This window comes from Somniosus microcephalus, chromosome 2 (genome assembly GCF_052327205.1).
Source record: "Somniosus microcephalus isolate GS21.2 chromosome 2, FLI_Smic_1.0, whole genome shotgun sequence".
Classification (NCBI taxonomy): Eukaryota; Metazoa; Chordata; class Chondrichthyes; order Squaliformes; family Somniosidae; genus Somniosus; species Somniosus microcephalus.
The window spans coordinates 75173988-75198151 of NC_140988.1; the positions used below are offsets into that span (position 1 = coordinate 75173988).

The 24164-nt window shown below is 44.3% G+C and overlaps 1 protein-coding gene across 9 annotated transcripts in view; it reads left to right on the plus strand.

Annotated features, from left to right (window-relative positions):
- Nucleotides 1-572: 572 nt before the first annotated feature.
- Nucleotides 573-24164, plus strand: part of gria2b (glutamate receptor, ionotropic, AMPA 2b) — a 193991-nt gene continuing 170399 nt past the window's right edge. For 7 of the 9 annotated variants that reach the window (XM_086010563.1, XM_086010571.1, XM_086010580.1 and 4 more), the window contains exons 1-2: nt 696-887; nt 1255-1395. In XM_086010563.1, the coding sequence (XP_085866689.1) occupies nt 794-887; nt 1255-1395 (235 nt within the window). In that variant the 5' untranslated portion in view covers nt 696-793. Of the gene's footprint in view, nt 888-1254; nt 1396-24164 lie in introns of all 9 variants that reach the window. The other 2 variants (XM_086010547.1, XM_086010556.1) reach the window with 1 other exon arrangement.

Consider the following 24164-nt stretch of genomic DNA (forward strand, 5'->3'; position numbering starts at 1 on the left):
GTGATGTTCTGCCCATGACGAGCCACTGTGGTGCTGATGTTTAATAAATAGATGGAAATTCATGCTTTTGTGCGATTGCAGTCTTGTAAGTATTTTTCACGTTAGCATTAATGTATGAAATAATAATAGCGGCGTATCCATAACATGCATGCGTGGTTAATATGAGCTTCTTGTCGATTTATAAAATCTGAAGATTATTAATATGTGATGGTTAATGAACCGAGTGTTACTAATATGATAATCTTGAATAATGCCATTGTCAACAGCAGAATGGACGTCCAATGGAGGTATTTTCCCTTTTCACTCTAACTGATACGACTCTTTGTCGTTTGAAGTAAGCCATTCTAATAGTGGTGTTAATATGTAGATCGTAAGTGACAACATTAAAATGAATAGGACATGCAAAAGCATTGTGGAAAAACATGGACGCCTAATGAATCCGAGCGAAGCGCTCTGTGGATTGGTAGGGAGGAATGTGCATGTGTTCGGTCACTGATCGGTTATGTTCGTGTGTTCGGATTTATTAAGAATCAAGACATGTCTGTGGCAGCGTGGCTGTACTGAGAGGTGATGCTGGGTAAAGCGCAGTGCTAAAACTGCTTTTCACATCTTCCTACTGCTCCTGCTGCTGCTTTTCCAATCGAGCAAGGCAGCGTTCGCCAACCAGGTTTTATTGTTTTTTTTCCCTCTCTGTCTCTCCCCTTTCTTGAAACTGCGTCATGCAAAGGATCTGAGCCTTACAACAAATCCTGAAAGGGAAGGATTATATCGTGGTTGCAGTATTTTTTCGGAAATGCAAAAGATTATGCAGCATATATCTGTCTTTCTGGTTTCTTGTTTCTGCGGACTGGCGTTTGGTGCTTCTTCTCCCACCAGCGTACAAATAGGTGAGTTACCTTCAAATCAAATAACTGTCATTACCAAAGCAAACCATAAATTCTTCATTTTCTGTACCCTGTTTGAGATACTCTAATTCTATCGATCGCACTTGCCTTTCTGCATTCTCTGCCATAAAACGTTAGACTGAGAATGAGTGGCTATCGTAGCATTTTTAAAAACCATTGATTTCTCATGGAGATTCTTCATCTCATATTATTTTAGCATCCGTGATTTCAATTTAAATAACTTTTGATGACCTTCATAATCTTATTTTGACCACAAACCATAAATGCATTGCTACACATATAAGCTTCCTTTGATGAATTCTGAATAATCCGTAGCACGGGTAAAACCAGTTATTTGTCTCTATTACAGGGGGGTTATTCCCAAGAGGGGCAGATCAGGAATACAGCGCGTTTCGTTTAGGAATTTTTCAGCATAATTCACATGAACTGAGGCTGACGCCCCATGTTGACAATTTGGAGGTAGCGAACAGCTTCGCCATAACCAATGCATGTAAGTATTCTTTCTGAGCCCGGCGGGCTATGTTAGATGTCTTGGAATGCTTGGGTCCCTTAGCATGAGCGGCAGGGGCAGCTAACCTAGCCTTTATTTTAATATTGATCTGCCTGAACTTGAGGACTGGCTGGATGCGATGTTGTATTTCTCTGTACTAGGCTGCTTTACAGTGTATGTCTGGGAAAGTAAAGTGTTGTGTGTCTTAAAGGTCGATTAAAAAGAATCATCTATGTCCATTCCAATCGTTGGGTGCAAGCGTGGTGTGTCTCTGTGTGGTGAACTCAGTCTTGTCCCCAGGCACCGTTCATATTTTGTAGCACGATCATTTCAAATGGCAATTGGTTCGCTGTCTAGAAGACAAGGGGGGCATGATCTCCAGTATTGTATTATATAGAATATCCCATTGAGTGAGCCGCTGTAATAACTAACGAGCGACAGTCAGCAAGTGGGTTATTAGGTCTGGTCCCAGATATAATTATCAGGACAGACATTACACCAGTGATGCATTCTCGCCATACTACTCTATCAAAAAACCTAATGTTAAAGTCATTATCATTTATTGTTACTTGCTGATGTCACACTGAGAGGTCACATCACAAAGTAAGTGATATACTGCTGACGTCATACCACTGCAGTGGTATAACGAGCATTTAGCCCACCGAATCAGTGCAGAAAGCAGTATTAGTCAAGAAATATGGATAAATCAAATATAGATACAGACCTGCGCCCTGGGTAAAACTGGTTTATAAACTGGATCTCTGTAACATGCTGGTCGGTATTATTTTCACAGGAATAGGAGGAGTTAGCTGTATCCTCCCGAGTAAAAAAACATCTGACATTGAACCGCACAGTTGTTTAAATAAGAGGCCATATGTTTGAGACGTTGCTGAAAATGGTGGTGATGGGAGGGAGACGCGTAAATTCCACTGCACCAGATTATCACACAGCATTGTCGAAAGAGCTACATAAGCATCTCTCAGAGTCACTGAGGAGAAGTCTACGAGCCGGGGAGGGGTATCTTTGCCCAGCTCCGCTGTACCACACAAGCCAATAATGTACCTGTGCTCATGTCTTGTGAACCTTAAGTCACGTCCCATATGTGCATTTTAACTTGTTTTGTGTCGAGTTTGTTAGTTTTTCGGTGTAGCTTTGTGTGCAATTATTTAAATGGATGCTGGCTGCCGAGGGGACTGGCTGGATGCGAAGTTGTATCTCTGTGCGGGGCTGCAGGAACTAAACTGACTTCATTTGCATATAAGTACCAAACAACATATCTAAAGTCAAAAGCTAAAACCAGACTTCGGCAATGGCGGCCGGATCTGAATTTAAACAATGGGATTTGAAAGGGACACCACAATTTTTAATTGACCCACCTTTCTCCGGAAGGCGTCTTTCTGATTATATAATCGTGCCAGATTTTAGAAATGTGTTCCTGAAAATGACGATTGATTGCCAATGCTTATATTTCAATGAATTGCTGCCGTGCTTCTTGAATTGCCACCCCACTTCGTGTGAATGGGGAGAAATCGTTAAAGCAACTTTTGTGCTAGTTACAAATAATAATACATCTTGATACGCGGAAATACAGTTGGAAATGACATTGTAAGACAACCAAACGTCCTCTTACTTGAAACAAATTTCACTCTGAACAGGATAATATGAGGGTACGCGGGCGGAGGCGTTCGGCAATTTGGCACAGCGCTGGAATAAAACATCTCCATGGATCTCCATGCTCCTTCTGTCATTTCAAATGACACGGTGGATGTGTGTTGGTGGGGATTGTGAACATTAATGCGACACATTTAGTTCTCTGTGCAGTACACCGAGTTCCTTTTTACTGTTGTAGAAATATTAATTGGACACAGCACCTGATGCACGTCACAGCTATCCAAGGGTTTGGATGGAGATGGTGAATGAAATCCTTAGATTCGATACAAAACCTCTTTCACCAACCCTGCTCTTCAGACACATTTTGGTCCATGGCATTTATTACAAGGGGACGATTAGTTGGGCTCCAGCTATCTTTACAGATGTTTAGTTCCATCTATTTATAAATCAGAGAAGGACGTTGATTCATGACACGCTGAACCTGTAAGATAAAAGACCGCCATGAATACAATCTTCACAGGTCACGTTTGAGCCAAGTGCGGATTGTATTTAATCTGGCCCAGTGCTTCAGAGTTCACGAGATCGGATGAGCAAAAATAAAATCCTCACTGTGTGTGAGCTGTCAGAAATCCACTTTCATAAAATGGCTGGTCTCCGGTGTGTGAATGTAAGTGTCAGCTCGGCACAAACTAACACTCCATTCAACGTATCAGATTGCAAAATGGACAGCCCCAGTCCCTTGCAATCTCATATTTAAAAAATAAACTCCCTGTCTTCAAGGAATTTGAGTGCAATGCATCATTGACATTAAGCTGCCGTCGTTTCTAAGACATTTCCGTTAAGTAGTTGTGCTCGGAATCTTAATAATGCAAGCTTCATTTGATCTAATGTACCGCGGAGGCATCAATTCCTGCATTGTCGGTCCCTCCATCCGGACAGTTGCAGAGGGCGCAGTCAGTTCACTTACCGCCAGGGGGCAGACTGGTGTCAGAAGAAAATTACATCGAATTTTACAGCCCAGAAACGGGCCGTTCGGCCCAACAGGTCTGTGCTGGTGTTTATGGTCCACAGGAGCCTCCTCACTCCTTACCTCATCTCACCCTATCAACATATCCAAAACTCTCGGATCTTTCAAACTGCAGGATATTCCTCATCTCAAATTCAGGATCGGTATGCTAAACATGGAACTTTATTTCTTTGTCACAAAGGCAATTTTTAAGCTAGATTTTTAAACGGTATTTTTGAACGATTAGATCCGGGATGCAGAGCATTTTAAAAGTCTGTACACACACTGCACTGTCTGAATCGTGAGGCCCTCCCTTGCTATTCTCATGTTCAAAATGCTGGGATTCCATGTCGATTTCGCGCCTACAATTTACTAACGCAATCTTCTGCAAATCGCTATTATTATACCCAAATGCTGATGGATTTAATGTATTCATGATAAACGTAGTCGGTTTGCCTCGGCAAACTTCGTTTCGCGATTTCCTATCTGATCGCCGTAATCGAATCAATAAATCATGCCAATTATTACAGGGAATTATTTTGACTCTCGCAATGTCTTCTAACGTTGCTCGCAGTCCCTATTAGATATGTCAAAACCTGTGTGTACTGCGGATTACAGCGAGAGTGTGAATATTGGTGGATCACTTGAGCAAAAGGACAAGGGTTCAACATTAATTAACCACCCCCTGCCCCCAACCCACCTTCCCCGTGAAAATCCAGCCCTTTGAGTCCAGTCCTGTCCTCACCAAACATTCACACACACTTCCAGCAGGGGTTGTTGGATAGCACAGGAACACAGGCTAGTTTATTCCCTCCAACCTTGGGATGTCGAGGCCAACTGCAGCATCCTTACCACTAGCTCAACTAGATCAGCTCATCATGCATCTGTGATTGAACGAGGGACATCCCTCGTCCGTGTGACTTAGCTGCTCGCTAGATAAACTCGTTGATCCATCTGGACAGCCTTAGCTGCTCTTTATTAATGCTGTACAAGAAACGCCATAGAACGACAACAAAATGGTAATACGAGGTCATTCCTGAGCACAGTGTACAGCAATCATCTCATTAGTCATCATCAGGCTGTAATTTTGTTATGGTCAGTTTGTGGGAAAATCATGGAATAGTCACGGTAAATATATCAAGTCAGGGAAATTATAGTAAAAGCCATGAATAGTCACGGACAATCTTAATTATATCTAAAAGTGGTGCAAGGAGAATCAAGCCACTAAAGAACTAGAAGTATTTTTAAATTTGTATTTATTCGTTCATGGGATATGAGCATCGCTGGCAAGGCCAGCATTTATTGCCCATCCCTAGTTGCCCTTGAGAAGGTAGTGGTGAGCCGCCTTCTCGAACCGCTGCAGTCCGTGTGGTGAAGGTACTTCCACAGTGCTGTTAGGGAGGGAGTGCCAGGATTTTGACCCAGCGACGATGAAGGACGATATATTTCCAAGTTAGGATGTTGTGTGACTTGGAGGGGAACTTGGAGGCGGTGGTGTTCCCATGCGCTTGCTGCCCTTGTCTAGGTAGAAGAGGTTGCGGGTTTGGGAGGTGCTGCCAAAGAAGCCTTGGCGAATTGCTGCAGTGCATTTTGTAGATGGTACACTCTGCAGCCACGGTACGCCAGTGGTGGAGGGAGTGAATGTTTAAGGTGGGGTGCCAATCAAGTGGGCTGCTTTGCCCTGGATGATGTCGAGCTTGAGTGTTGTTGGAGCTGCACTCATCCAGGCAAGTGGAGAGTATTCCATCACATTCCTGACTTGTGCCTTGTAGATGGTGGAAAGGCTCCTCTATCTTGACCGCCCCCCACCCTGCACACACACACACACTCTACTATTCAGTGAAGTGCATGAACTTCCTGCATCCATGAAGAGCCAATTGTTTATATAATATTTTTCTCACAGAGTTTGTTGTTACTTCCTCTTTGCTTCCCTCCTCCCCCAGCCAGGCTATATTAATGTTCCAATCCAAACAAAACGATTGCCCCTGATTGACAGCCTTTCTTGTGGGAAGGGAGCACAGTCTGTTGGCAGACAGGAGGATAGGAGGAGTGCAAGCATTTCTTGTTTATCAGCACTGCGTGAGCCTGTTTTGGGTGAGCTTAGACTCAGCAGTATTGTGGATTGAGGTAGGTCATGACTGGAGGGGAGAGATGCACTGCCGGAAGAGGGAGAAATATATTATCCACATATGCGTCTTGCCAGTGAACCGACAGCATCATGGGGTGAAATTCCGTAAGGGTTCTCCTACTTGTCTGTCGTAATTTCAATGGAAGAGCTGCAAAAAACCTGGGAATATATCAATGAGTAGGAGAATCTCAGTGACATTCATCCCATAGTAACAGCAAACTTCAATTCATGTAGCACCTTCAACATAGCAAAACATTCCGAGGCACTTCAGAGATCAGCGTTGGACCCAACAGGATTAAGAGGGGGAATAGCGAAGGTGGCTCAAGGCACAGTCAAAGAAGTAGGTTTTAAGAGGTTTTTGAAGGTGGGGTGAGATGTAAGATAGGACAGGAATTTTGGTAGAAACTTCCAGTAGTGTGTGTGTGTGATGGGTGGGGGTGGGGGTGTCAAGATAGAGGAAGCCTCTGCTGCTGATGGTAGAGTGTAGGGACTGGGTATGTACAACAGTGTTGGAAGAGCAGAGCATGCAAGCTAGAATGGAGCAGATTGCAGAGGTAGAGAGGACCAAGGCTGTCGAGTTTGTAGACATGAACGAGAATGTTGAAGTTGATGCACTAGAGGTGATAGGTAAGTGAGTCTTTGGCTGGAACTTTCCCATTGCCCAGTGGGGGTGGGTTGGCAGTTAAAAGTGTGGAAATTGACAGCGCGTTGGGACTCCGCCGTCATCCCGCCGACTTCCGCATTTAACTAGGGCACGTTTCGAGGCGCGCCACGGAATCGCTCGAGAGAGCTGGGTGACCTCATCAACTGCTTGCTGAGAGACCCTTAACTACTTTTTTAACATCAGGTTTTGGCTTTAACTTGTTGCGCACGGGATTCATGTACCTCGGGAACCTTGCCTGTGAAGGCGGGGGGGGGGGGGGGGGGCGGTGGAGGCGGAAGCTCAGTGGCCATTGTGTGAGGTCATTAAGTGACAGCTGGAAAAAACACATAAATACTCACACATTACACCTGCTTCCTTGCCTAAGGCCTTGACTGACACCATTTTGTGCAGAGATTTGGCTTTCAGGAATTTGCAGGTCATTTCTGTAATCTCAGAAGCCACTCACACCACATTGCTAGTCACTATCTGAACATTGAAAGATTGTGCCTCTGATCTCCACTTTACCTGCCATCTATTAGATCAGCTTGGGTGCCGCTTATGCTGTCTCACCTTGGACCTCAGAATCAGATCAAGATGAGCCAGCACCAAGAACACCAGCCACACCAGCAGCAGCAGCCAACACAACAGCAGCCTTCTCCTCAATGACCTGATGCTCCACAGGAGCCATGTTTCACAAGTCAGCCAATTACATAAACTTTGCCACTGATGAGGCCAGTGTTACTGAGCGGGCGCTCGGCTTTGTGGCTCTGGCTGGCTTCCCACAGCTGCAGGGTGTCATCGACTGCACACATGTGCCCATCAAGGCACCCCCTCATCACCCAGGAGTGTTTGTGAACTGCAAGGGCCTCCACTCCCTCAATGTGCAGCTCATCTGCAACCATAAAAAGATCATCATGCATGTGTGGGCCAGATTCTCTGGCAGCTGTCATGACTCTTTTGTGTTGCACTAGTCCACCCTCCCTCAGCTCTTCGCACCTTCAGCTGGCTGTTTGGAGACAAGGGCTATCCACTGAAGACATGGCTGATGACACCCTTGAGGAGGCCAAGTAATGAGGCCAAGGAGCATTATAATGACAGCTACATGTCCACCAGCTGTGTCATAGTGCAAGCAATAGGCATGATGAAGATGTGCTTCAGATGCCTTGACAGATCTGGAGGAGCCGTTTAGTATGCACCAGCCAGGGATTCCAGAATCATCGTCGTATGCTGTGCACTGCACAACATAGTGCATCAGCGGGGATTAGCACTGCATGAGGATCAAGGCACAGAGCACACAGCCTCTTCAGAGGAGGAGGAGGAACCTGAGGTGGAGATGGCAGCAACAGCAGCACACGTTGCTGCCTGGGAGACCCGGAATGCCCTCATAATGGCCAGATTTACTTATCTTGCACCAAAGCACTCATATGGCTCGCAGATGCTGTACGAACCCCCCCCCCACCCCACCCCATAACAACACCACAAAGCAGCCCTACAATGACCAAACCATTCCTGTCAACCAAATCCCCATTGCTCGAGCGTAAGTATTGTCTCATCATTCATTCCAAGTGAAAAAGCCACTTCCCAGGTAGCAGTCAAAAATGGAGAAGACTGCAAAGTTGTGCAAAGAAATAAATTTATGTGCGTCATTAAGATAACTGAAACTTAACATTAACATTTTTTCATACACCTATGTGTATAGCCTTGTGCATCGAGGATCTCTTCTTTTCCATTGTTAAGGAAATGGTATCAGGGCACTTAGAAAATCATAACATGATTAGACAGAGTCAACATGGTTTTATGAAAGGGAAATCGTGTTTGACAAATTTATTAGAGTTTTTTGAGGATGTAACTAGCAGGGTAGATAAAGGGGAACCAGTAGATGTAGTATATTTGGTTTTCCAAAAGGCATTCGAAAAGGTTATTACACAAGATTAGGGCTCACGGGGTTGGGGGTAATATAATAGCATGGATAGAGGATTGCTTAATGGACAGAATACAGAGAGTAGGGATAAACAGATCTTTTTAAGGTTGGCAGGCTGTAACTAGTGGGGTGCCGCAAGGATCAGTGTTGGGGCCTTAGTTATGTACAATCTATATTAATGACTTAGATGAAGGGACCGAGTGTAATGTATCCAAGCTTGCTGATGACACAAAGCTAGGTGGGACAGTAAGCTGTGATGAGGACACACAGAGTCTGCAAAGGGATATAGATAGACTAAGTGAGTGGGCTGTAAGGTGGCAGATGGAGTATAATGTAGGGAAATGTGAGGTTATTCACTTTGATAGGAAGAATAGTAAAACAGAATATTTTTTAAATGGTGAAAAACTTTCAAATGTTGGTGTTCAGAGAGATTTGGGTGTCCTCGTGCAAGAAACACAGAAAGCTAGCATGCAGGTACAGCAAGCAATAAGGAAGGCAAATGACATGTTGACCTTTATTGCAAGGGGGTTGGAGTATAAGAGTAAGGAAGTCTTGCTACAATTGTACAGGGCCTTGGTGAGACCACTCCTGGAGTACTGTGCAGAGTTTTGGTCTCCTTATCTGAGAAAGGACATGCATGCCTTGGAGGTGGTGCAACAAAGGTTCACTAGATTGATTCCTGGGATGAGAGGGCTGTCCTATGGTGAGAGATTGTGTAGAATGGGCCTATACTCTCTGGAGTTTAGAAGAATGAGAGGTGATCTCATTGAAACATAAAAGATTCTGAGGGGGATTGACAGGGTAGATGCTGAGAGGTTGTTTCCCCTGGCTGGATTGTCTAAAACTAGGGGGCATAGTCTCAGGATAAGGGGTAGGCCATTTAAGACTGAGATGAGGAGGAATTTCTTCACTCAGAGGGTTGTGAATCTTTGGAATTCTCTGCCCTAAAGGGTTGTGCATGCTGAGTCTTTGAGTATATTCAAGGTTGAGATAGATAGATTTTTGGACTCTAGGGGAATCAAGGGATATGGAGATCGGGTGGGAAAGTGGAGTTGAGATCGATGATCTGCCAAGATCTTATTGAATGGCGGAGCAGGCTTGAGGGGCCGTATGGCCTACTCCTGCTGTTATTTCTTTTGTTCTTATGTTCTTACATGCTTCTACGAGGTGCAACCCCCGTGGCTTCAGCAGAGGTAAAGGCAAGCTGCTCACTTTCCTGCTGTGAATGCTTCGACACTTTTGGTGGACATCCTCTTGGTTTTGGAGCCTGTGAGGGCCCCGCCAAGGACCACTCCACTTGCAACTGTGCAGGGACAGGCTCGGCCATCGGGATCCAAGGCAGCATGTGGGGCTCTGACTGAGGGGGAGGCAATGGGGGAGAAGTGGGAGCGCTTTGAGAAGAGCCCCAACTTCCATGTCCCCTCTTGTTGCACATCAGTGGGGCGGTGAAGGCCCAATTCTATGTTAGTATCCCTCCTAGAGAGGAGGTCTATGAGTGTCTGCAATCTGTTGTTCACAGCAAGCATGTTCTCGTGTGACTGGCGCATTTGCTGCCCCATGCAGGTGGCCATTCTTTCCATTGAAGAGCACATCGTCGCCATCGCCTGCGAGATGGTGGTGCTCATGTTGGAGAGGGACTCCTCCATTCTCTGTATAGTCACACATATCGCAGCTGCAAAACCTGCCAGAGCATCGTGCAATTGTTGCTGCTCCTCCAAGATCACCCTCTTTCTCGATGGCCCCTGAGGTTCAGCATCTGCATGCAGCTGAGCAGAGTTTGGAGTGTCCTGCACCCTCCGATGAGGACTCTCCACTGCTGTCCCTGCCTCCACCATCTGCTCTTGTTCACTTGTGATGTGTGAGGCACCAGGTGACAACACTACTCTATCTCTCACAGGACCCACCAAGGTGCGCATGGGTCTGCTGACAGTGCACCCTCAGAGGCTGGAGCTTCCTCTGAGGAGTCACCTTCCTCCTCCAGCTGGACATTGGGTGGGAAGGGGGGGCACTTGATGGACCTGTGGGAGAGTAAAGAGATGAATTAGAAGCCTTATAAGAATGGGTAACATTACCATTATGCACATGATATAATTTCACTGGCTGCTGACATCAGTCCCCATATGAGTGACTGTTGTATGTCATGTGGCTGTGTGAGATTTAATTCTGTCACCAGGTTGCTGCGAGGTTCTCCTCTCTCCATCTCCCACTGCCAGCAACTCTGCAACTCCAGGCATTTCTAGGGCCTTCTCATCTGCTGGAGTTAAATTTGTGAATATTGAAAGCCACCTCCCATTCTATGCCTCTCCCTGTTGTGGACTCTCTTCCCCTTCAAGGAGGGAAAGAAGAGAACTTTGAGTGAGAGTGATGGAACGAGTGTAAGGAATGGATGGGCTACATCTGTAGAGGGTGACTGAGGGAGTGGTCTCCTTCTGTGGTGTTACTTGGATTAGGATGAAGGTGAGTGTCAGTGGTGGTTACTCAGATGGGGATGTGAGTAGATACATAGTCAGAGAGGGATGGGTGCACCTGCAAGGTAGGTTGGTGAGAGGAGTGACGTGCTTGGGAAGGCAGAGTGATGGGGTTGTGGTGACACGCACATCAGGATGTAGGTGAATGTGGCATTGCACTCACCTTTCCTGGCCTCATGAAATCATTAAATCTTTGGTGACACTGGATCCACGTCCCTCTAACTACATCCCTGCTGCTGACCTCCTCTGTGATCTCTAGCCATGGCCCCTTAGTTTCTCTTGCCGGCCTTTTTCGGGCATCTGCAGGGAAGAGGACCTCTCTGCGTGCCCTTACTCGAACCAGCACTTCCAGGGAGATATCTAGGAACCTTGGCACAGCCTTCTGTCTGTGTGTCTCCATGGCCCACAGAAATCTCAATAATATGCAGCAATTTGTAGCTTTTCAACGCACTTTGATCTCTCCTACAGCAACTTTCAAATGAGATGTGTGCAAGGCTGCTTTACATATCCACACTGAAAACGAGTCATCGATGAAGTACTCAGACCCGCTCTATTTAATTGGGCCGGGAAACCCGCATGACTCTTTCAATTGGTGTAATTAACTTAAACACGTAGTGCAGATTGCTTGAGGAGGCCCTGCTTGCTGCCCTCCCAGCTCCACCTTTCAATTCATCTAGAACTCCAGCACCCACATCCTATCCCACACAAAGGCTGAAATCTTTACCTGAGCTTCGGGGCGGGTGTGTGTGCCGCGCAGCGGGTTGACATCCCAAACTTTTTAACAACGCGTTCTGCACTGCGCGTTTAACTGCCTCTTGCTGCGGGTAGCACTGAGCTCAGCAACAAAGGATAGACCCGGAGAGCAGCATTCCCTCAGCTCATTTTGAATGCACAAGTAACAATTTCAAAATATCCAACTGGCCACCTGACCACTTTTAAAAGGGGGCTTCGGTTTGTTGACACCAGTATGAGGCAGTCACACAACTGTTATCTTTAGTGTGCTCAGGAGTCAGATCACTGATTTGAGTTATATAAGACGTTGATGTACATCCAAAATCATTTCATATCAATGTGAAAAAGTTATTATCTATTTTAGAATTACGGCCATGATTTGATTGCTCTTATTTGCTGATAGTCATTAATTATAGAAGATGGTTGATTTATCTTGAATTCAAACTTACCAGTTATAATTTTCATATACTTATGGATTTTTCCTACTATACTTCAGTACAAAAATTCCATAAAAGCAATGGCAACCCAAATGATAGTGGAGCTTCACTATAATAATCTTGGATATGTCTTTATCTGTAATACAAGATTAAATTTTACGAGTTATTGATCCCAATGTGGAACTTATTCAAAGAGTCAGTCAAGAAAGTCAGCATGTTCAATTAACAGCCTGCCCAGTTTTCCATTTATTGATAAAATTTGCTCCGTAGAATCATTGTGGATGGCTCTTTCTCTAAAAGGACATACAAAGCACCTCTTTAAAATGTGCTCCTCACTATGACACACTTTTTGTTGCTCAAGAACTAATGTTATGGAAAAGGTATATTTTATTTTTAAAAAACAGCCCAGTCTCCTATGTATGTTGCTGTAAAATTCTTATGTGAAATTAGTTTGGGGATTCTTACCACAGTTCCTGGTGGCCGTAGCCTATGGCACAAAACTACCCCATTGATAGTAGTAAATCAGTAAACTCACCAAGAGGCACCACAGGACACGGAGAGGGTGAATTTCCTTGAGGGTTTCTCCTGATTATCTCCCGAAGAGCTGTGGACACCCTGGTAAAACAGCGTAAAGGCTGTTTATGCCATTTATACTGGACTTTGTGGCTCCTCTGCCGAAGTTACAGCGAATGAGCGGGAGAAACCTGTGGAAATTCACCCCCTTAGTGTGAGAAATGGAAAATGTCACACTGGTTCAGTAGAGGGTGCCGTTTGGAGCGGCTGAGGCACACTATTGGGGCAGATTAGAAAGAGCTTTACGCTTTATCTAATCATATACTATACTGGCGTAGGAGTGCTTGGTACTGGCACTGGGTGCTAGAATGAGAACGTATCCCACTTTCCACCTCCAAGATCCTTAATATCATTCACTCTGACAAACACAAAATTCACAATAGAAAAGTGAACAAAAAGAATGAAAATTCTTGTGTCGAGAATCAACATAGTGAGAGTTGAGCACTGGCCAGATCATAGCTCATTGTTTATTTCTTAAGTTGACATGAAACTGTGTCTGTGGCAACCTTCCTAAAGGTTACATAAAAGCATTACAACAATATTTTATAGTTAATACTGTTCTTTTTCTTGAGTTACTTTCCTCTTCAAGTTTCCTTAGAAACACGGGAGATAAATTTCCATGGGTGTGCTCCCGATCGACCAACATAACTTTTATGGAATTGCCATGGGAACCCTGTAAAAATGGCATAAACACTATTTATGGGGTTTCTGCGGCTCTTCTGCCAAAGTTACGGAGAATGAGCGGAAGAAACCCCGCAAAAATTCACCCCGTGGTTTAGCAATTCCAAAGATGGTCATGAATTACGGTTTCAATAAATGTTCCCGTCACTGTGTCACCTTGGTTCAGTTCTCCTCTGAATCAGAAAGTTACAGGTTGAAGCGCCACTCCTAGACTTGAGCACATAATCTAGTGCTGTCTTGTCAGAAGTCCCATCCTTTGGATGAGATGTTAAACTGAGGCCTTGCCTGGCTGTTTCGGTAGTTTAGCTCGATGCTATTATGAGAAGGGCAGGAGTCTCCAAAAGTCCTTGTCAACATTCCTTTCTCAACCAACAGACCTCAAAAAACCTATTCATTCATTTCATTGCTGTTCTTGCTGTATGCAAAATAATTGCTTTACTTACCAACACAGCAATCACTGCACATCAAACTAATTCATTGTATGTTAGCAATTTACAACATTTTTGAGAACGGTCAGAAGTTACTGCATAAATGTTTTTTGCTGCACTGTTTTCAGTTGAGCCATAGAAAGCTAACACTTGAACAGGGTTAACCCCTCTGTGGATTGTTTCCAGTTCTTGCATACAATTATTACAGTGCTAAGTATTTTGCTTATGTTTTTGCTTTTGTGAATCATTTTATTTATAAATAAATCTGAACAGTAGTTTAGCCTGTACAAGGTGGACTAGTGTTGTGAATATTTTCTGCATTTGAAAGTGACAGGTGAAATAGTGGGCAAATTTTGTTTGATAACACTCCTGTGAAGCACCTTGGGATGTTTTACTATGTTAAAGAAGCTATATAAATGCAAGTTGCTGTTGCTGTATATATTCTCCAGTAGCATCTTACCATGATTGAGGTTTTAGTCTTAATAGTAGAGAGTAAAAGATTCAGGTTTCAGTTCATTAGAGACACAATCTGCTTACAAAAACTGTTTCAGAAACTTACACAGAGAAAGTTGCTGAAAATGGTCCAGCCGCAAGATAAATGTCCAGGGCTGCTTTTCCTGATTAGTGGGCGGTAGCAGATTCACCATCATTAGTAACATCAATAGCAAGTTTGTGACCAATCAGTTTAAATATCTTCCTCTGATGGTTGATAATACAACAGTGAAACATCCTCATATTTGGTCAGTGGAGCTTTTCCACTGGTCATCCCTAGAGTACAGTGGGTGGCCTGTCCATCTGAAGGGTAAGTGACACCTTTACAAAATGCATTGGTTTATCTTTTTTGTTGAGTAGCACAAACATATGATTGGAGTCTGTTGATAATGGGGTTCTATTGTTTTAGTGCAAGTGTGAAACAACCAAGGACCTGACCTCAATGACCGTTCAGTGGTAAGATTGTTTTCAAAAGAGTCTTCTGGTCATTATCACATTGCTGTTTGTGGGAGCTTGCTGTGCACAAACTGGCTGTCGTGTTTCCCACATTACAACAGTGACTACACTCCAAAAGTACATCATTGGCTGTAAAGTGCTTTGAGATGTCCGATGTTGGTGAATGGCGCTATATAAATGAAATTCTTTCTCTGTATCGACGATAGCAAAACCAACTGAAAGAGAAAGTCAGGTGGCAATTTGAGAGCCCCGTTCTCCTTATGTCTAAAATCAGAGACACCTACCATAGATTGGCTTGCAAAAACTGCAAAATGCAGCTTGTGGGCTCTAAATTCAGACTCACAGGGGAGTCATTTATTTATTCTACGGGCCGACATTAGGTCATCACAATAAACAAGTGAATCTCAATCTATTTACCCCTTTTTAAATCAAGCTTAAATTCTGTTAAAGTGGGTAATATGGTTCCTGATGAATTATAAGACATGGAAAAATACCTTCTTTCAGTTTAGCAAAGCAGGGGAAAATAACTGAGTTTTAAGCTACATAATAAATAAGAATACCAGAGTACATCTGAAATATCATAAAAATAATGGGCCAGTAATTCCGGTCCCAACGCGTGAGTACGGACGGTGTACTCACGCGTGGGCCCATTGGAAGTGCCAGATTCCAGCATGCACAGCACATGCGCGGGAAACCGGCATTTCCTCTCCATCGAACCAAGGGGTTAAGAGGTCCAATGCGTGCGCGCAGGACTCTACGCGCACGCATTGAACTTCCTTCTTTTTGACAGGTTCGCGCGTGTGCAAGGGCCTGAACTTTTTAGAAATGAAAAAAGGAGGCGTAAGGAGTGGATTCTTGAAGGTAAGTGGTCTATTATTTAAAATTATTACATTTTTTCCACAGATTCATTGTTTATAAGGACTTTACAGTAAGGTAAGTTTATTTTTAGACCCGATTTCGTAAAAAATTATTTTTTTCAAAAAGTTTATGAATTGTTTTAAATAGTTTTTTAAAGTTATTTATAGTTTATTTAATTATTGGGATGTTTTTTTAAATTTTAATTAAAGTTAAACTAGTCTTTTGGGCGCCCGTACTTTTCATGAGTTTGACAGTCTTTACTATCAAACTCATGAATGAGTTTCCCCTCCCCTGATTGGCTGCAGAGTGCTCACCTGATCCCAGCCGGCACATCGCACTAACTACGCCGCTGGATCAGGTAAGCACATCGCGCCGACATCTGAACCGGGCCTGTGACAGGAAATGCGAGCAGGCCCGGGCTTCAGATGTCGGCGCGCAGGGTGAGTGCACATCGGGGGCTTGCACGCGCGGCAAGCACCCGATCCTAATTTCTGACCCATTATATTTGTCTTTAAAAGGGAGTAGAAATATTTTAGTGGACTGTACTACCTCCGAATTGCTTCATGTAAAACCTTTGATATTTTTGCCTCTTCAGCCAAAGCCTCTCATTCTTTCCATCTTAAAAGCCACTCACACAACCAGCAGTCAGGAACTTTTTGACTCGAGCTTCTCCAGCTTTTGTCAATTCCACTTTACGGACAAAAAGAGATGCTTCTCGAAGGGCATCAGATCAGACGGTGTTGGTCCTCCCCTTTCCCAGTATGGAATAGCTTGTGGCACTCCATCTGTTAGCTCTGCCGGGGGGTGATTACACCACTGTATTGAAGCTACCCTTAAGTGACAGGTGGCCCCAGGATTCAAACTCGTCACCTCTGGCTGGCAGTCAAGAAATTAACATTTTATGTAAAATAAAATTAATACTGGATTAGATTTTGCAGCAATAAGTTTTTTCAGTGCCCCAGTATCATTTGTTTTATTCAAATAAAACATTGTCCTGAATTTCCTCACATTTTCCACCGAATTTGAGGACATTTCAGTGAAGCAATTTCATGGCCGGTGTGTTATCCACAAACAATGCAAAAATGTTAGGATGTGAAAATGCTTTGTTGTACTCTATATGACTTTTTTGTTTAGAAAGCAACAAAAGGCATTCAATGGGGGGAATTTTTTGGTTTCAACGGGCGGGGGTCAGCGGGCACGTTTGGTGGTGGGTCGGGTGGTAAAAAAAAATTTTTGGCAGCGGATCGGGACCTTGCTGTCAACCCACTGCCATGCGCCTTTCCCAGATGCCAGGTCTGTCAGCGCTGAACAGATCCGACACAAGGCAATTCAGGTCATTATGACCTTGTTAACAATCCATTAAGAAGTATTTTGAGCTCACAGTTACATTTTACAAGGTCGCCCATGGGATCCACACTGCTCGGGGATCACATCAGGTAAGGAGGCTGGGAGTTGTATGATCATCTCTTTACTTGACTGCTGATAATGTGCTTTAAAAGCTCCCATCGCACTTCTGTTCACTTTCCAAGCTCAGAAGCTGTTGCTTACTGCATTTAGAAGACAGATTGAGCTTTATGCAGGTTGCAAGAGTTTGGAGTAAACTCTCTATCCAATGTCACCTTATTGGAACAACCTCTCCCACCATTGACAGATCGATTCTGTCATCTCAAGTTCACCTCCCATCTATTACATCAGCATCGGTGCCCTTGAAACTATCTCACCTTGGTCCTCAGAATCACACCACGATCAGCCCCAACACCAACAGCACCAGCAACAACACCAACCTTCTCCGCAATCAACTGATACTGCACAGGACAGGGGGCATCAGGGCCCAACCACATTGCTGCCCAGGATGCCAGGGATGGCCTCACCATGACCAGATTTACTTCACTTGATGCTGTACACCCTGGCTGCCACATGATGCACCAGGCTGGCACCACCACACACCAACACCATAAAGCATCCCTACAATGCCCAAGCCATTCATTTCACACTCATGACCATTGCAGGGGGTACCATTATATCTCACCATTCACTGCAACTCACTGAACCACTTTCAAAGCTTCACACAAATCTGTCCAAGAGCGCAAAGTGTTGAAAATAAAGATTTAAATGTTTGACAGCACATTAACAGAAACTTCACATGAACATTGGCTAAAACACACAAGTGCCTACCCTTGTGTGTTGTTAGTTGGTATGATTGCACTAAGATGAGGGTGAGTGTGAGGGGTGGCTAGTGAGATGGGGAAGTGATAATGTAGATAGAGAGGGCTTGGTGGAGGTGCAAGGTAAGTTGGTGTGAGTAAGGATGTGCAGGAGTAGGGTAGTGAAGGCAGTGATGGGGATGTAATGAGTGCGGCTTTGCAGTAACATTTCGTGATCTACTGAGATCATTGAAGGGTTTGTGCCACTGCAGCCAGGTCCTCCTGACCACATCCCTGCTTGTGTCCTCCTGTGCAATGTGCAACCAGGCTGCATATGGAGGGAGTTATGAGAGAGCCTGGGTGCAGCACTGCACCTTTGTGCAGTGCTTGTCAGTGTTTGCAGCACCTCAATGCTGTAGAACACTGACAGCACAAATGTCAAAATTAATTTGTGCACGGTCCCTTTAAGGAAACCAGCTGATGACGCATCATCGAATGACCTCATCAGACCCGCTTCCTTCAATTGGCCAGCAAACACACTGGGCGGGTTTAACAAGCCCAATCAGAGGAAAATCATTTTACTGGACAGCGAGGTCGTGACCTGCCACTTACATCGCCCGCCGACGTTGGTAAAATCCAGCCCAATATTTTTGTAGAGTAATGGATAGATAGGAGCAACTTCTTTAGGCAATAACACAATAGAGGGATTCAAATGTTACTGCAATCTGCGTAAAGAATGAGGAGATGAAGTTCCGCAGGGATTCTCCTACATGTCCATTGCAACTTTGCGGAAGAGCCATAGAAAACCCAGAAAAATGGCCCAGAATTTGCTGGTATGGGGCATCTCGCGTTGTACCCCATTAGTTAATTTTTCCCTCACTTTGCAGTTCGAAAAGTTTTGCGCTTCAAATTGCTGGAAGTGCAAGCTGATAACGGCATGGCGAGGTCAACAGGGCACCTGGGGCCTTGGTGAACGATAAGACCAACAGTGTATCCCCTTAATCAATTAGATTTAAGGATTGAGAAATAAACTGAGGAACAACCGAGAAAGAAATGCGATAAATTAGAGTCAAATCAGGTACAGAAAGAGAAATAACACGAAGGAAAGATTGAATTAAGACAGAGAGGAAAAAGAGACAGAAAGAACAAGTAAGAAAAAAATTAAAATTTAACTGAAAAAAGTTTCTAACAACAATTTACTATCTATAGAAATGAGACTCCACAGTTCCAATTGGTTCCTTTCTCGGCCGGAGAGATTGATTGGCATTGCAGGAACATAAATCTTATTGAAAGGGTGCTTACGCGAATGGGGAGGTTGAGGGCAAGCTGCCGTTTTTGCAAGGTTAAAGGCCGAGCAATTTGTGGCAACGGGGTATCTCTTCCTCACCACAAATTGCCGGACGATTTATACGGTAATACCGGTGATTGCCATTAAACTTGCCGTTATTTTGCCAGCAAATTCTGGCCCAATGTCGTAAATGGAGTATACGCTATTTTTCCAGTTTTTACGTGAATCCTCTGCTGAAGTTACAGTGGACGAGCAGGAGGAACCCCTCATGGAAATTTAACCCCCTCGTTTACATCTGACTATTGTTTTACATTCTTTTATCTATAAGTAGACACTATTTAACTGAGTAGTTCTTACTGCTAAGGAGAAACTTTAGTCAAATATTTTCAGTCGTTTATCAATTGGAAAAATATCACTTTTCTCTTGTATCATTTGGTGGTTTTGAAAAAAATGTATAAGCTTAAATGTTACAAGAAACTGAATAAGAAATAAAAACTGATTTTGTCAGAATTGCGTTAGATATCCGCGGAGTGCTGTCGATTAGTCTATGTTCTGAGCTGCTGTGACGTAAGTGAATTCATATTATTCACTGACTAATAAAATGCTTTTTGAAAAGGTTATTTTTGCTGTGAGATATTGGGTGACTCATTGCCCTGTATAGTTGGTGCCTGCTTCGGAGCACTCAAGTGGATATAAAACTGTCACATTTATCAGCATCTCGATTGAGTGAAATTCATCACTAGTTTAAGTGTAAGCCGTAAATAACAGATGCATAAGCTTACTGTACAGAGGATTGAAAATTAGCTAACCCAATGAAGAGCAAGGTCTGCCGTTGTTGGTGGAAAAGATCCTGAGCTAATAGCTTTTGTAGCTCCTCTAATTCTGCAGATGTGCTACATTTCTGCTGGGTTTTCAATATGTGATATGTGGACAGGCCGTCACTTCATTCTATTTATATAACAATAATGAAACAACGAACACTGATACCTTCTCTTCTCTTCCGAAACCACTTTTGCATTCGTAATGAACCTGACATTAAGATTCCAGAGGTAATAAGATTTCCAGTGACTGCAACTAAGCTGTTTTCGCAAACAAGTCTTATACCACCTTCACACAAAAGCAAAATACTGTGCATGCTGGAAAACTGAAATAAAAACAGAAAATGCTGGAAATACTCAGCAGGTCAGGCAGCATCTGTAGAGAGAGAAACAGAAAGGTCATCGACCTGAAACGTTAACTCTGTTTCTCTCTCTACAGATGCTGCCTGAACTGCTGAGTATTTCCAGCATTTTCTATTTTTATTTCTTATACCACCTTCCTTGAACACACTGGCCCGGATTTTACGGGGCTGCGTACGCCATCGTAAGTGCTCTGCAAGTTCCGGGTTTCTGCATGCGATGCGCCTGCGTGAAACCCCGGAATCTGCGATCTGTCAAGGTTCACCTCGACAGATCATACGCATCCGCAACAAAATCACTTTCGCTGGCGCTGGGTCGGGCTGTTTGCCCAACTCCTGCCCGGCGAATACCCACTAAACCCTTATGCCTGGTAAAAGCAGGCATAAGGCATTCTTTTACTAGCATACAAGGGTATAAATAAATGTTAAAATAATTTTTTTTAAATGATTTATAATCAGTTTAGGTCAATTTTATCCCGGTTAAAAATATTTAAATTTATTTTTCAAAAAATTAAATTGTTATTTTAAATGTTTAATTAAATGGTATTTTAATTAATTTTGAACCTGCGATCATTTATTTTTATTTCGGTGTTGTGAAATTGTATCTATTAGGTGATTTCTATTATGTCTATGGGGGTTCGCTACGTAAATGGAACCCCATAAGCATTGGTTGGCCTGGTCCACGTGATCCTAGGGACGCCTGCTAACCGTGGGCGCCCCTGGGATACGTGGGCCTTTACAAAGAGTATTTCCAGCAGTTCCTGCAGGCCCAGGACCGCAAGAGTCTGAAGCCCCGGAGATTGCAGGTAAGTACATACTTTTCTTGCGGTTCTGTGGCGTACATGGGCGGCAAGCCTCCGACCGCAATTTACAGGCCACTGTTTACTAGGAGTGAATAATCAAAAGCAGTGTGAATGTGAAGCTGATGTGCAGTTTACCTCAATATTCTAGGCATTTCTTAACATTTGCAATCACACTTAAGTTGACTCAGAGAATGATGTAAATGAAGCAATGAATGCTTTATTGACGAAGGGTCCAACCCGAAACGTCAACTGTTTTCCGAAACGTCAACTCAAATTTCTCTCCACGGATGTTGCCTGACCTGCTGAGTTTTTCCAGCATTTTCTGTTGTTATTAATGCTTTATTGACGACTGTTTTACAATATGCACATAGTGACTCCAAAAACTGCGACGGCTGCATCCAGTGGTAAGTACCAGGACGTGGCTGCCTGGGAGCTGCCAAAGTTCATGGGGTTCATGGGGTCAGGGAGCGGTCCCTCTATTGACCCTTGAATGATAGGCACCTAGGCCACAATGGGTGCATCTGGGATGTGCTTTGTGGTGGAGCTGCTTCTCCCTCCCCATGACCTGAAAAGATGATTCTATGTCCCCTTTGTAAAGGAGCCAAAATAATAAAAAGTTTTTTTTACTTGCAAGTCTTCAGATGTCCAATTTTAACCAAGGCTTGAACCCCCAGGACTGCTTTCACTGAGCCTATCAGTTGTCAAGGTTTTCTGTGAGGCCAGGGATGTGGGAAGTTCTGCCATTGCCAGTCCCGCACTCTTGGCTCAGTCCCTTCCTATACTGTTGGCGTTGTTAGCAGATGGCAGAGGTTCCGGCCCTTACAAGGCCCCACGGAATCCCCAACATAAGGTTGAGAATGAGCATATCCGGGGTCTCGGCCTAATTTATCGCTCTTCTAGCACAATCCCACTGGAATTATGGCAGGAGTGTACTTTAAGGGCAGCAGATTTCTAGTCCCAGTGATTGTATTGTGCTTTGGAAAAAATTTCTATTTAGATATGCTTTTACTTCCCTTATGAAATTAGCAGTAAAATGATAAAATGTACAATTTCTTTAACAAAATGACGGCTAAGTTCTAGAACTATCGATCTATATTAAAAGTCTTGTGACTGTATGCACTTCTAGTTGTCAAATTTATTCCTGTTTCTCAGTTTTGTCAGTTTCTCCATAACTAGGTATAACGCTTTTACATTAAGGTTTTTACTCACATTGGGCAGGATTTTCATTGGGCCGTGGAGGCGGGATTGGAGGCATGTGGGGGTTAAAATCTCGAAATCGGGGGGCACGTACCCATCCCGTCCCCAACCTGCCTCCATGCCAGTTTCAAAGGAGGCGGATACCCGACCTGTGCTGGGAGCCACCTCCCCGAGGTGGGAAGGGGGTTAGTGCCAATTAACTGCCTGTTAACAGGCAGTTTTGAGCCTAATCCCTATTTTTATTCCTGAAGTGTGGGATCCCCGATGGCTCCAAACCACGCCAAGTTAGCGAGGCGGACCGTCGGGCTGGAGGGCTTGGAGGGTTCCAGATGTCCGTTGTTCAGGTGAGTGATGGGTGCATGAGTGCAGAGGTAAGTGTGTTTGGTGTGGGTAAAGTGTTTAAAGAAGTTTTACTTACCTTTTCTTACCTTTACAGCCTTCCTTCAGGTCTCGGGAGTCCCTCATCTCACCGGCACAGAAAGCAGAATGGCCGCGAGCTGTCAAAAGTTGCAGCATTCAGCTTTCTGTTCTGGTGAGATCTCTAAATCAGCCTGAGAGGAAGGAATTAACTTGGAGTACAGATTGTCAGTGTTTGACAGCTTCAAAGAGCTGTCAAAGGATGATATTTCATCTGTCAAAAGCTCTTGACAGATGAAATGTCAATCTGTGATGTCGCCTGTTGCCGGGTGGCCCTTAATTGGCCTGCTGAGCCCGCTGGGTGGACTCAACAAGGTCAATCAAGTGAAAATCGCGTGGGTTGGCCACAACTCGATGGAGGCGGGACTACAACCCCAAAATTATAGTCCCGCCTCCTACATGCCTCCAGTATTAAAATCCAGCACTGTATCTCTAATTGGCTAGTTCTTCACATGTTACGGGTCACCATTGGCCAGAAACTTAACTGGACCAGCAACATAAATATTGTGGATACAACAGCAGATCAGAGGCTGGGTATTCTGTGGCAAGTGACTCACCTACTGACTCTCAAAGCCTTTCAACCATCTACAAAGCACAAGTCAGGACTGAGATGGAATATTTTCCACTTGCCTGTATGAGTGCAGCTCCAACAACACTCAAGAAGCTCGGCGCCATCCAGGACAAAGCAGCCCGACTGATTGGCCCCCCATCCACCACCTTAAACATTCACTCACTCACCAGCACACCGTGGCTGTAGTGTGTACCATTTACAAGATGCACTGCAGCAACTCACCAAGGCTACTTTGGCAGCACCTCCCAAACCCGCGACCTCTTCCACTAGAAGGACAAGGGCAGCAGGCGTATGGGAACACCATCACCTGCAAGATCCCCTCCAAGTCACACACCATCCTGACTTGGAAATATATCACCGTTCCTTCATCATTGTTGGATCAAAATCCTGGAACTCCCTCCCTAACAGCACTATGGGAGTACCTTCACCACATGGACTGCAGCGGTTCAAGAAGGCGGCTCACCACTACCTTCTCAAGGTCAATTAGGGATGGGCAATAAATGCTGGCCTTGCTCACGACGCCCTCAACTCATGAATGAATTTTTAAAAATGTGACTGCTGCTACTCCCAACTCCATTGAGGCCATTTGCATTCTCTCTTCATGCACCAGAGGACCTATCTGCAAGTTCCCAGTTTAAATGTTTTCTTCATCTCAGTCCCTGATGACAGGCAAGGGCAGTGTTTTCATTGTTTAATATTTTCTTCAGCTGAACCACCCAGCTTTCTGGCAGTGGGCTA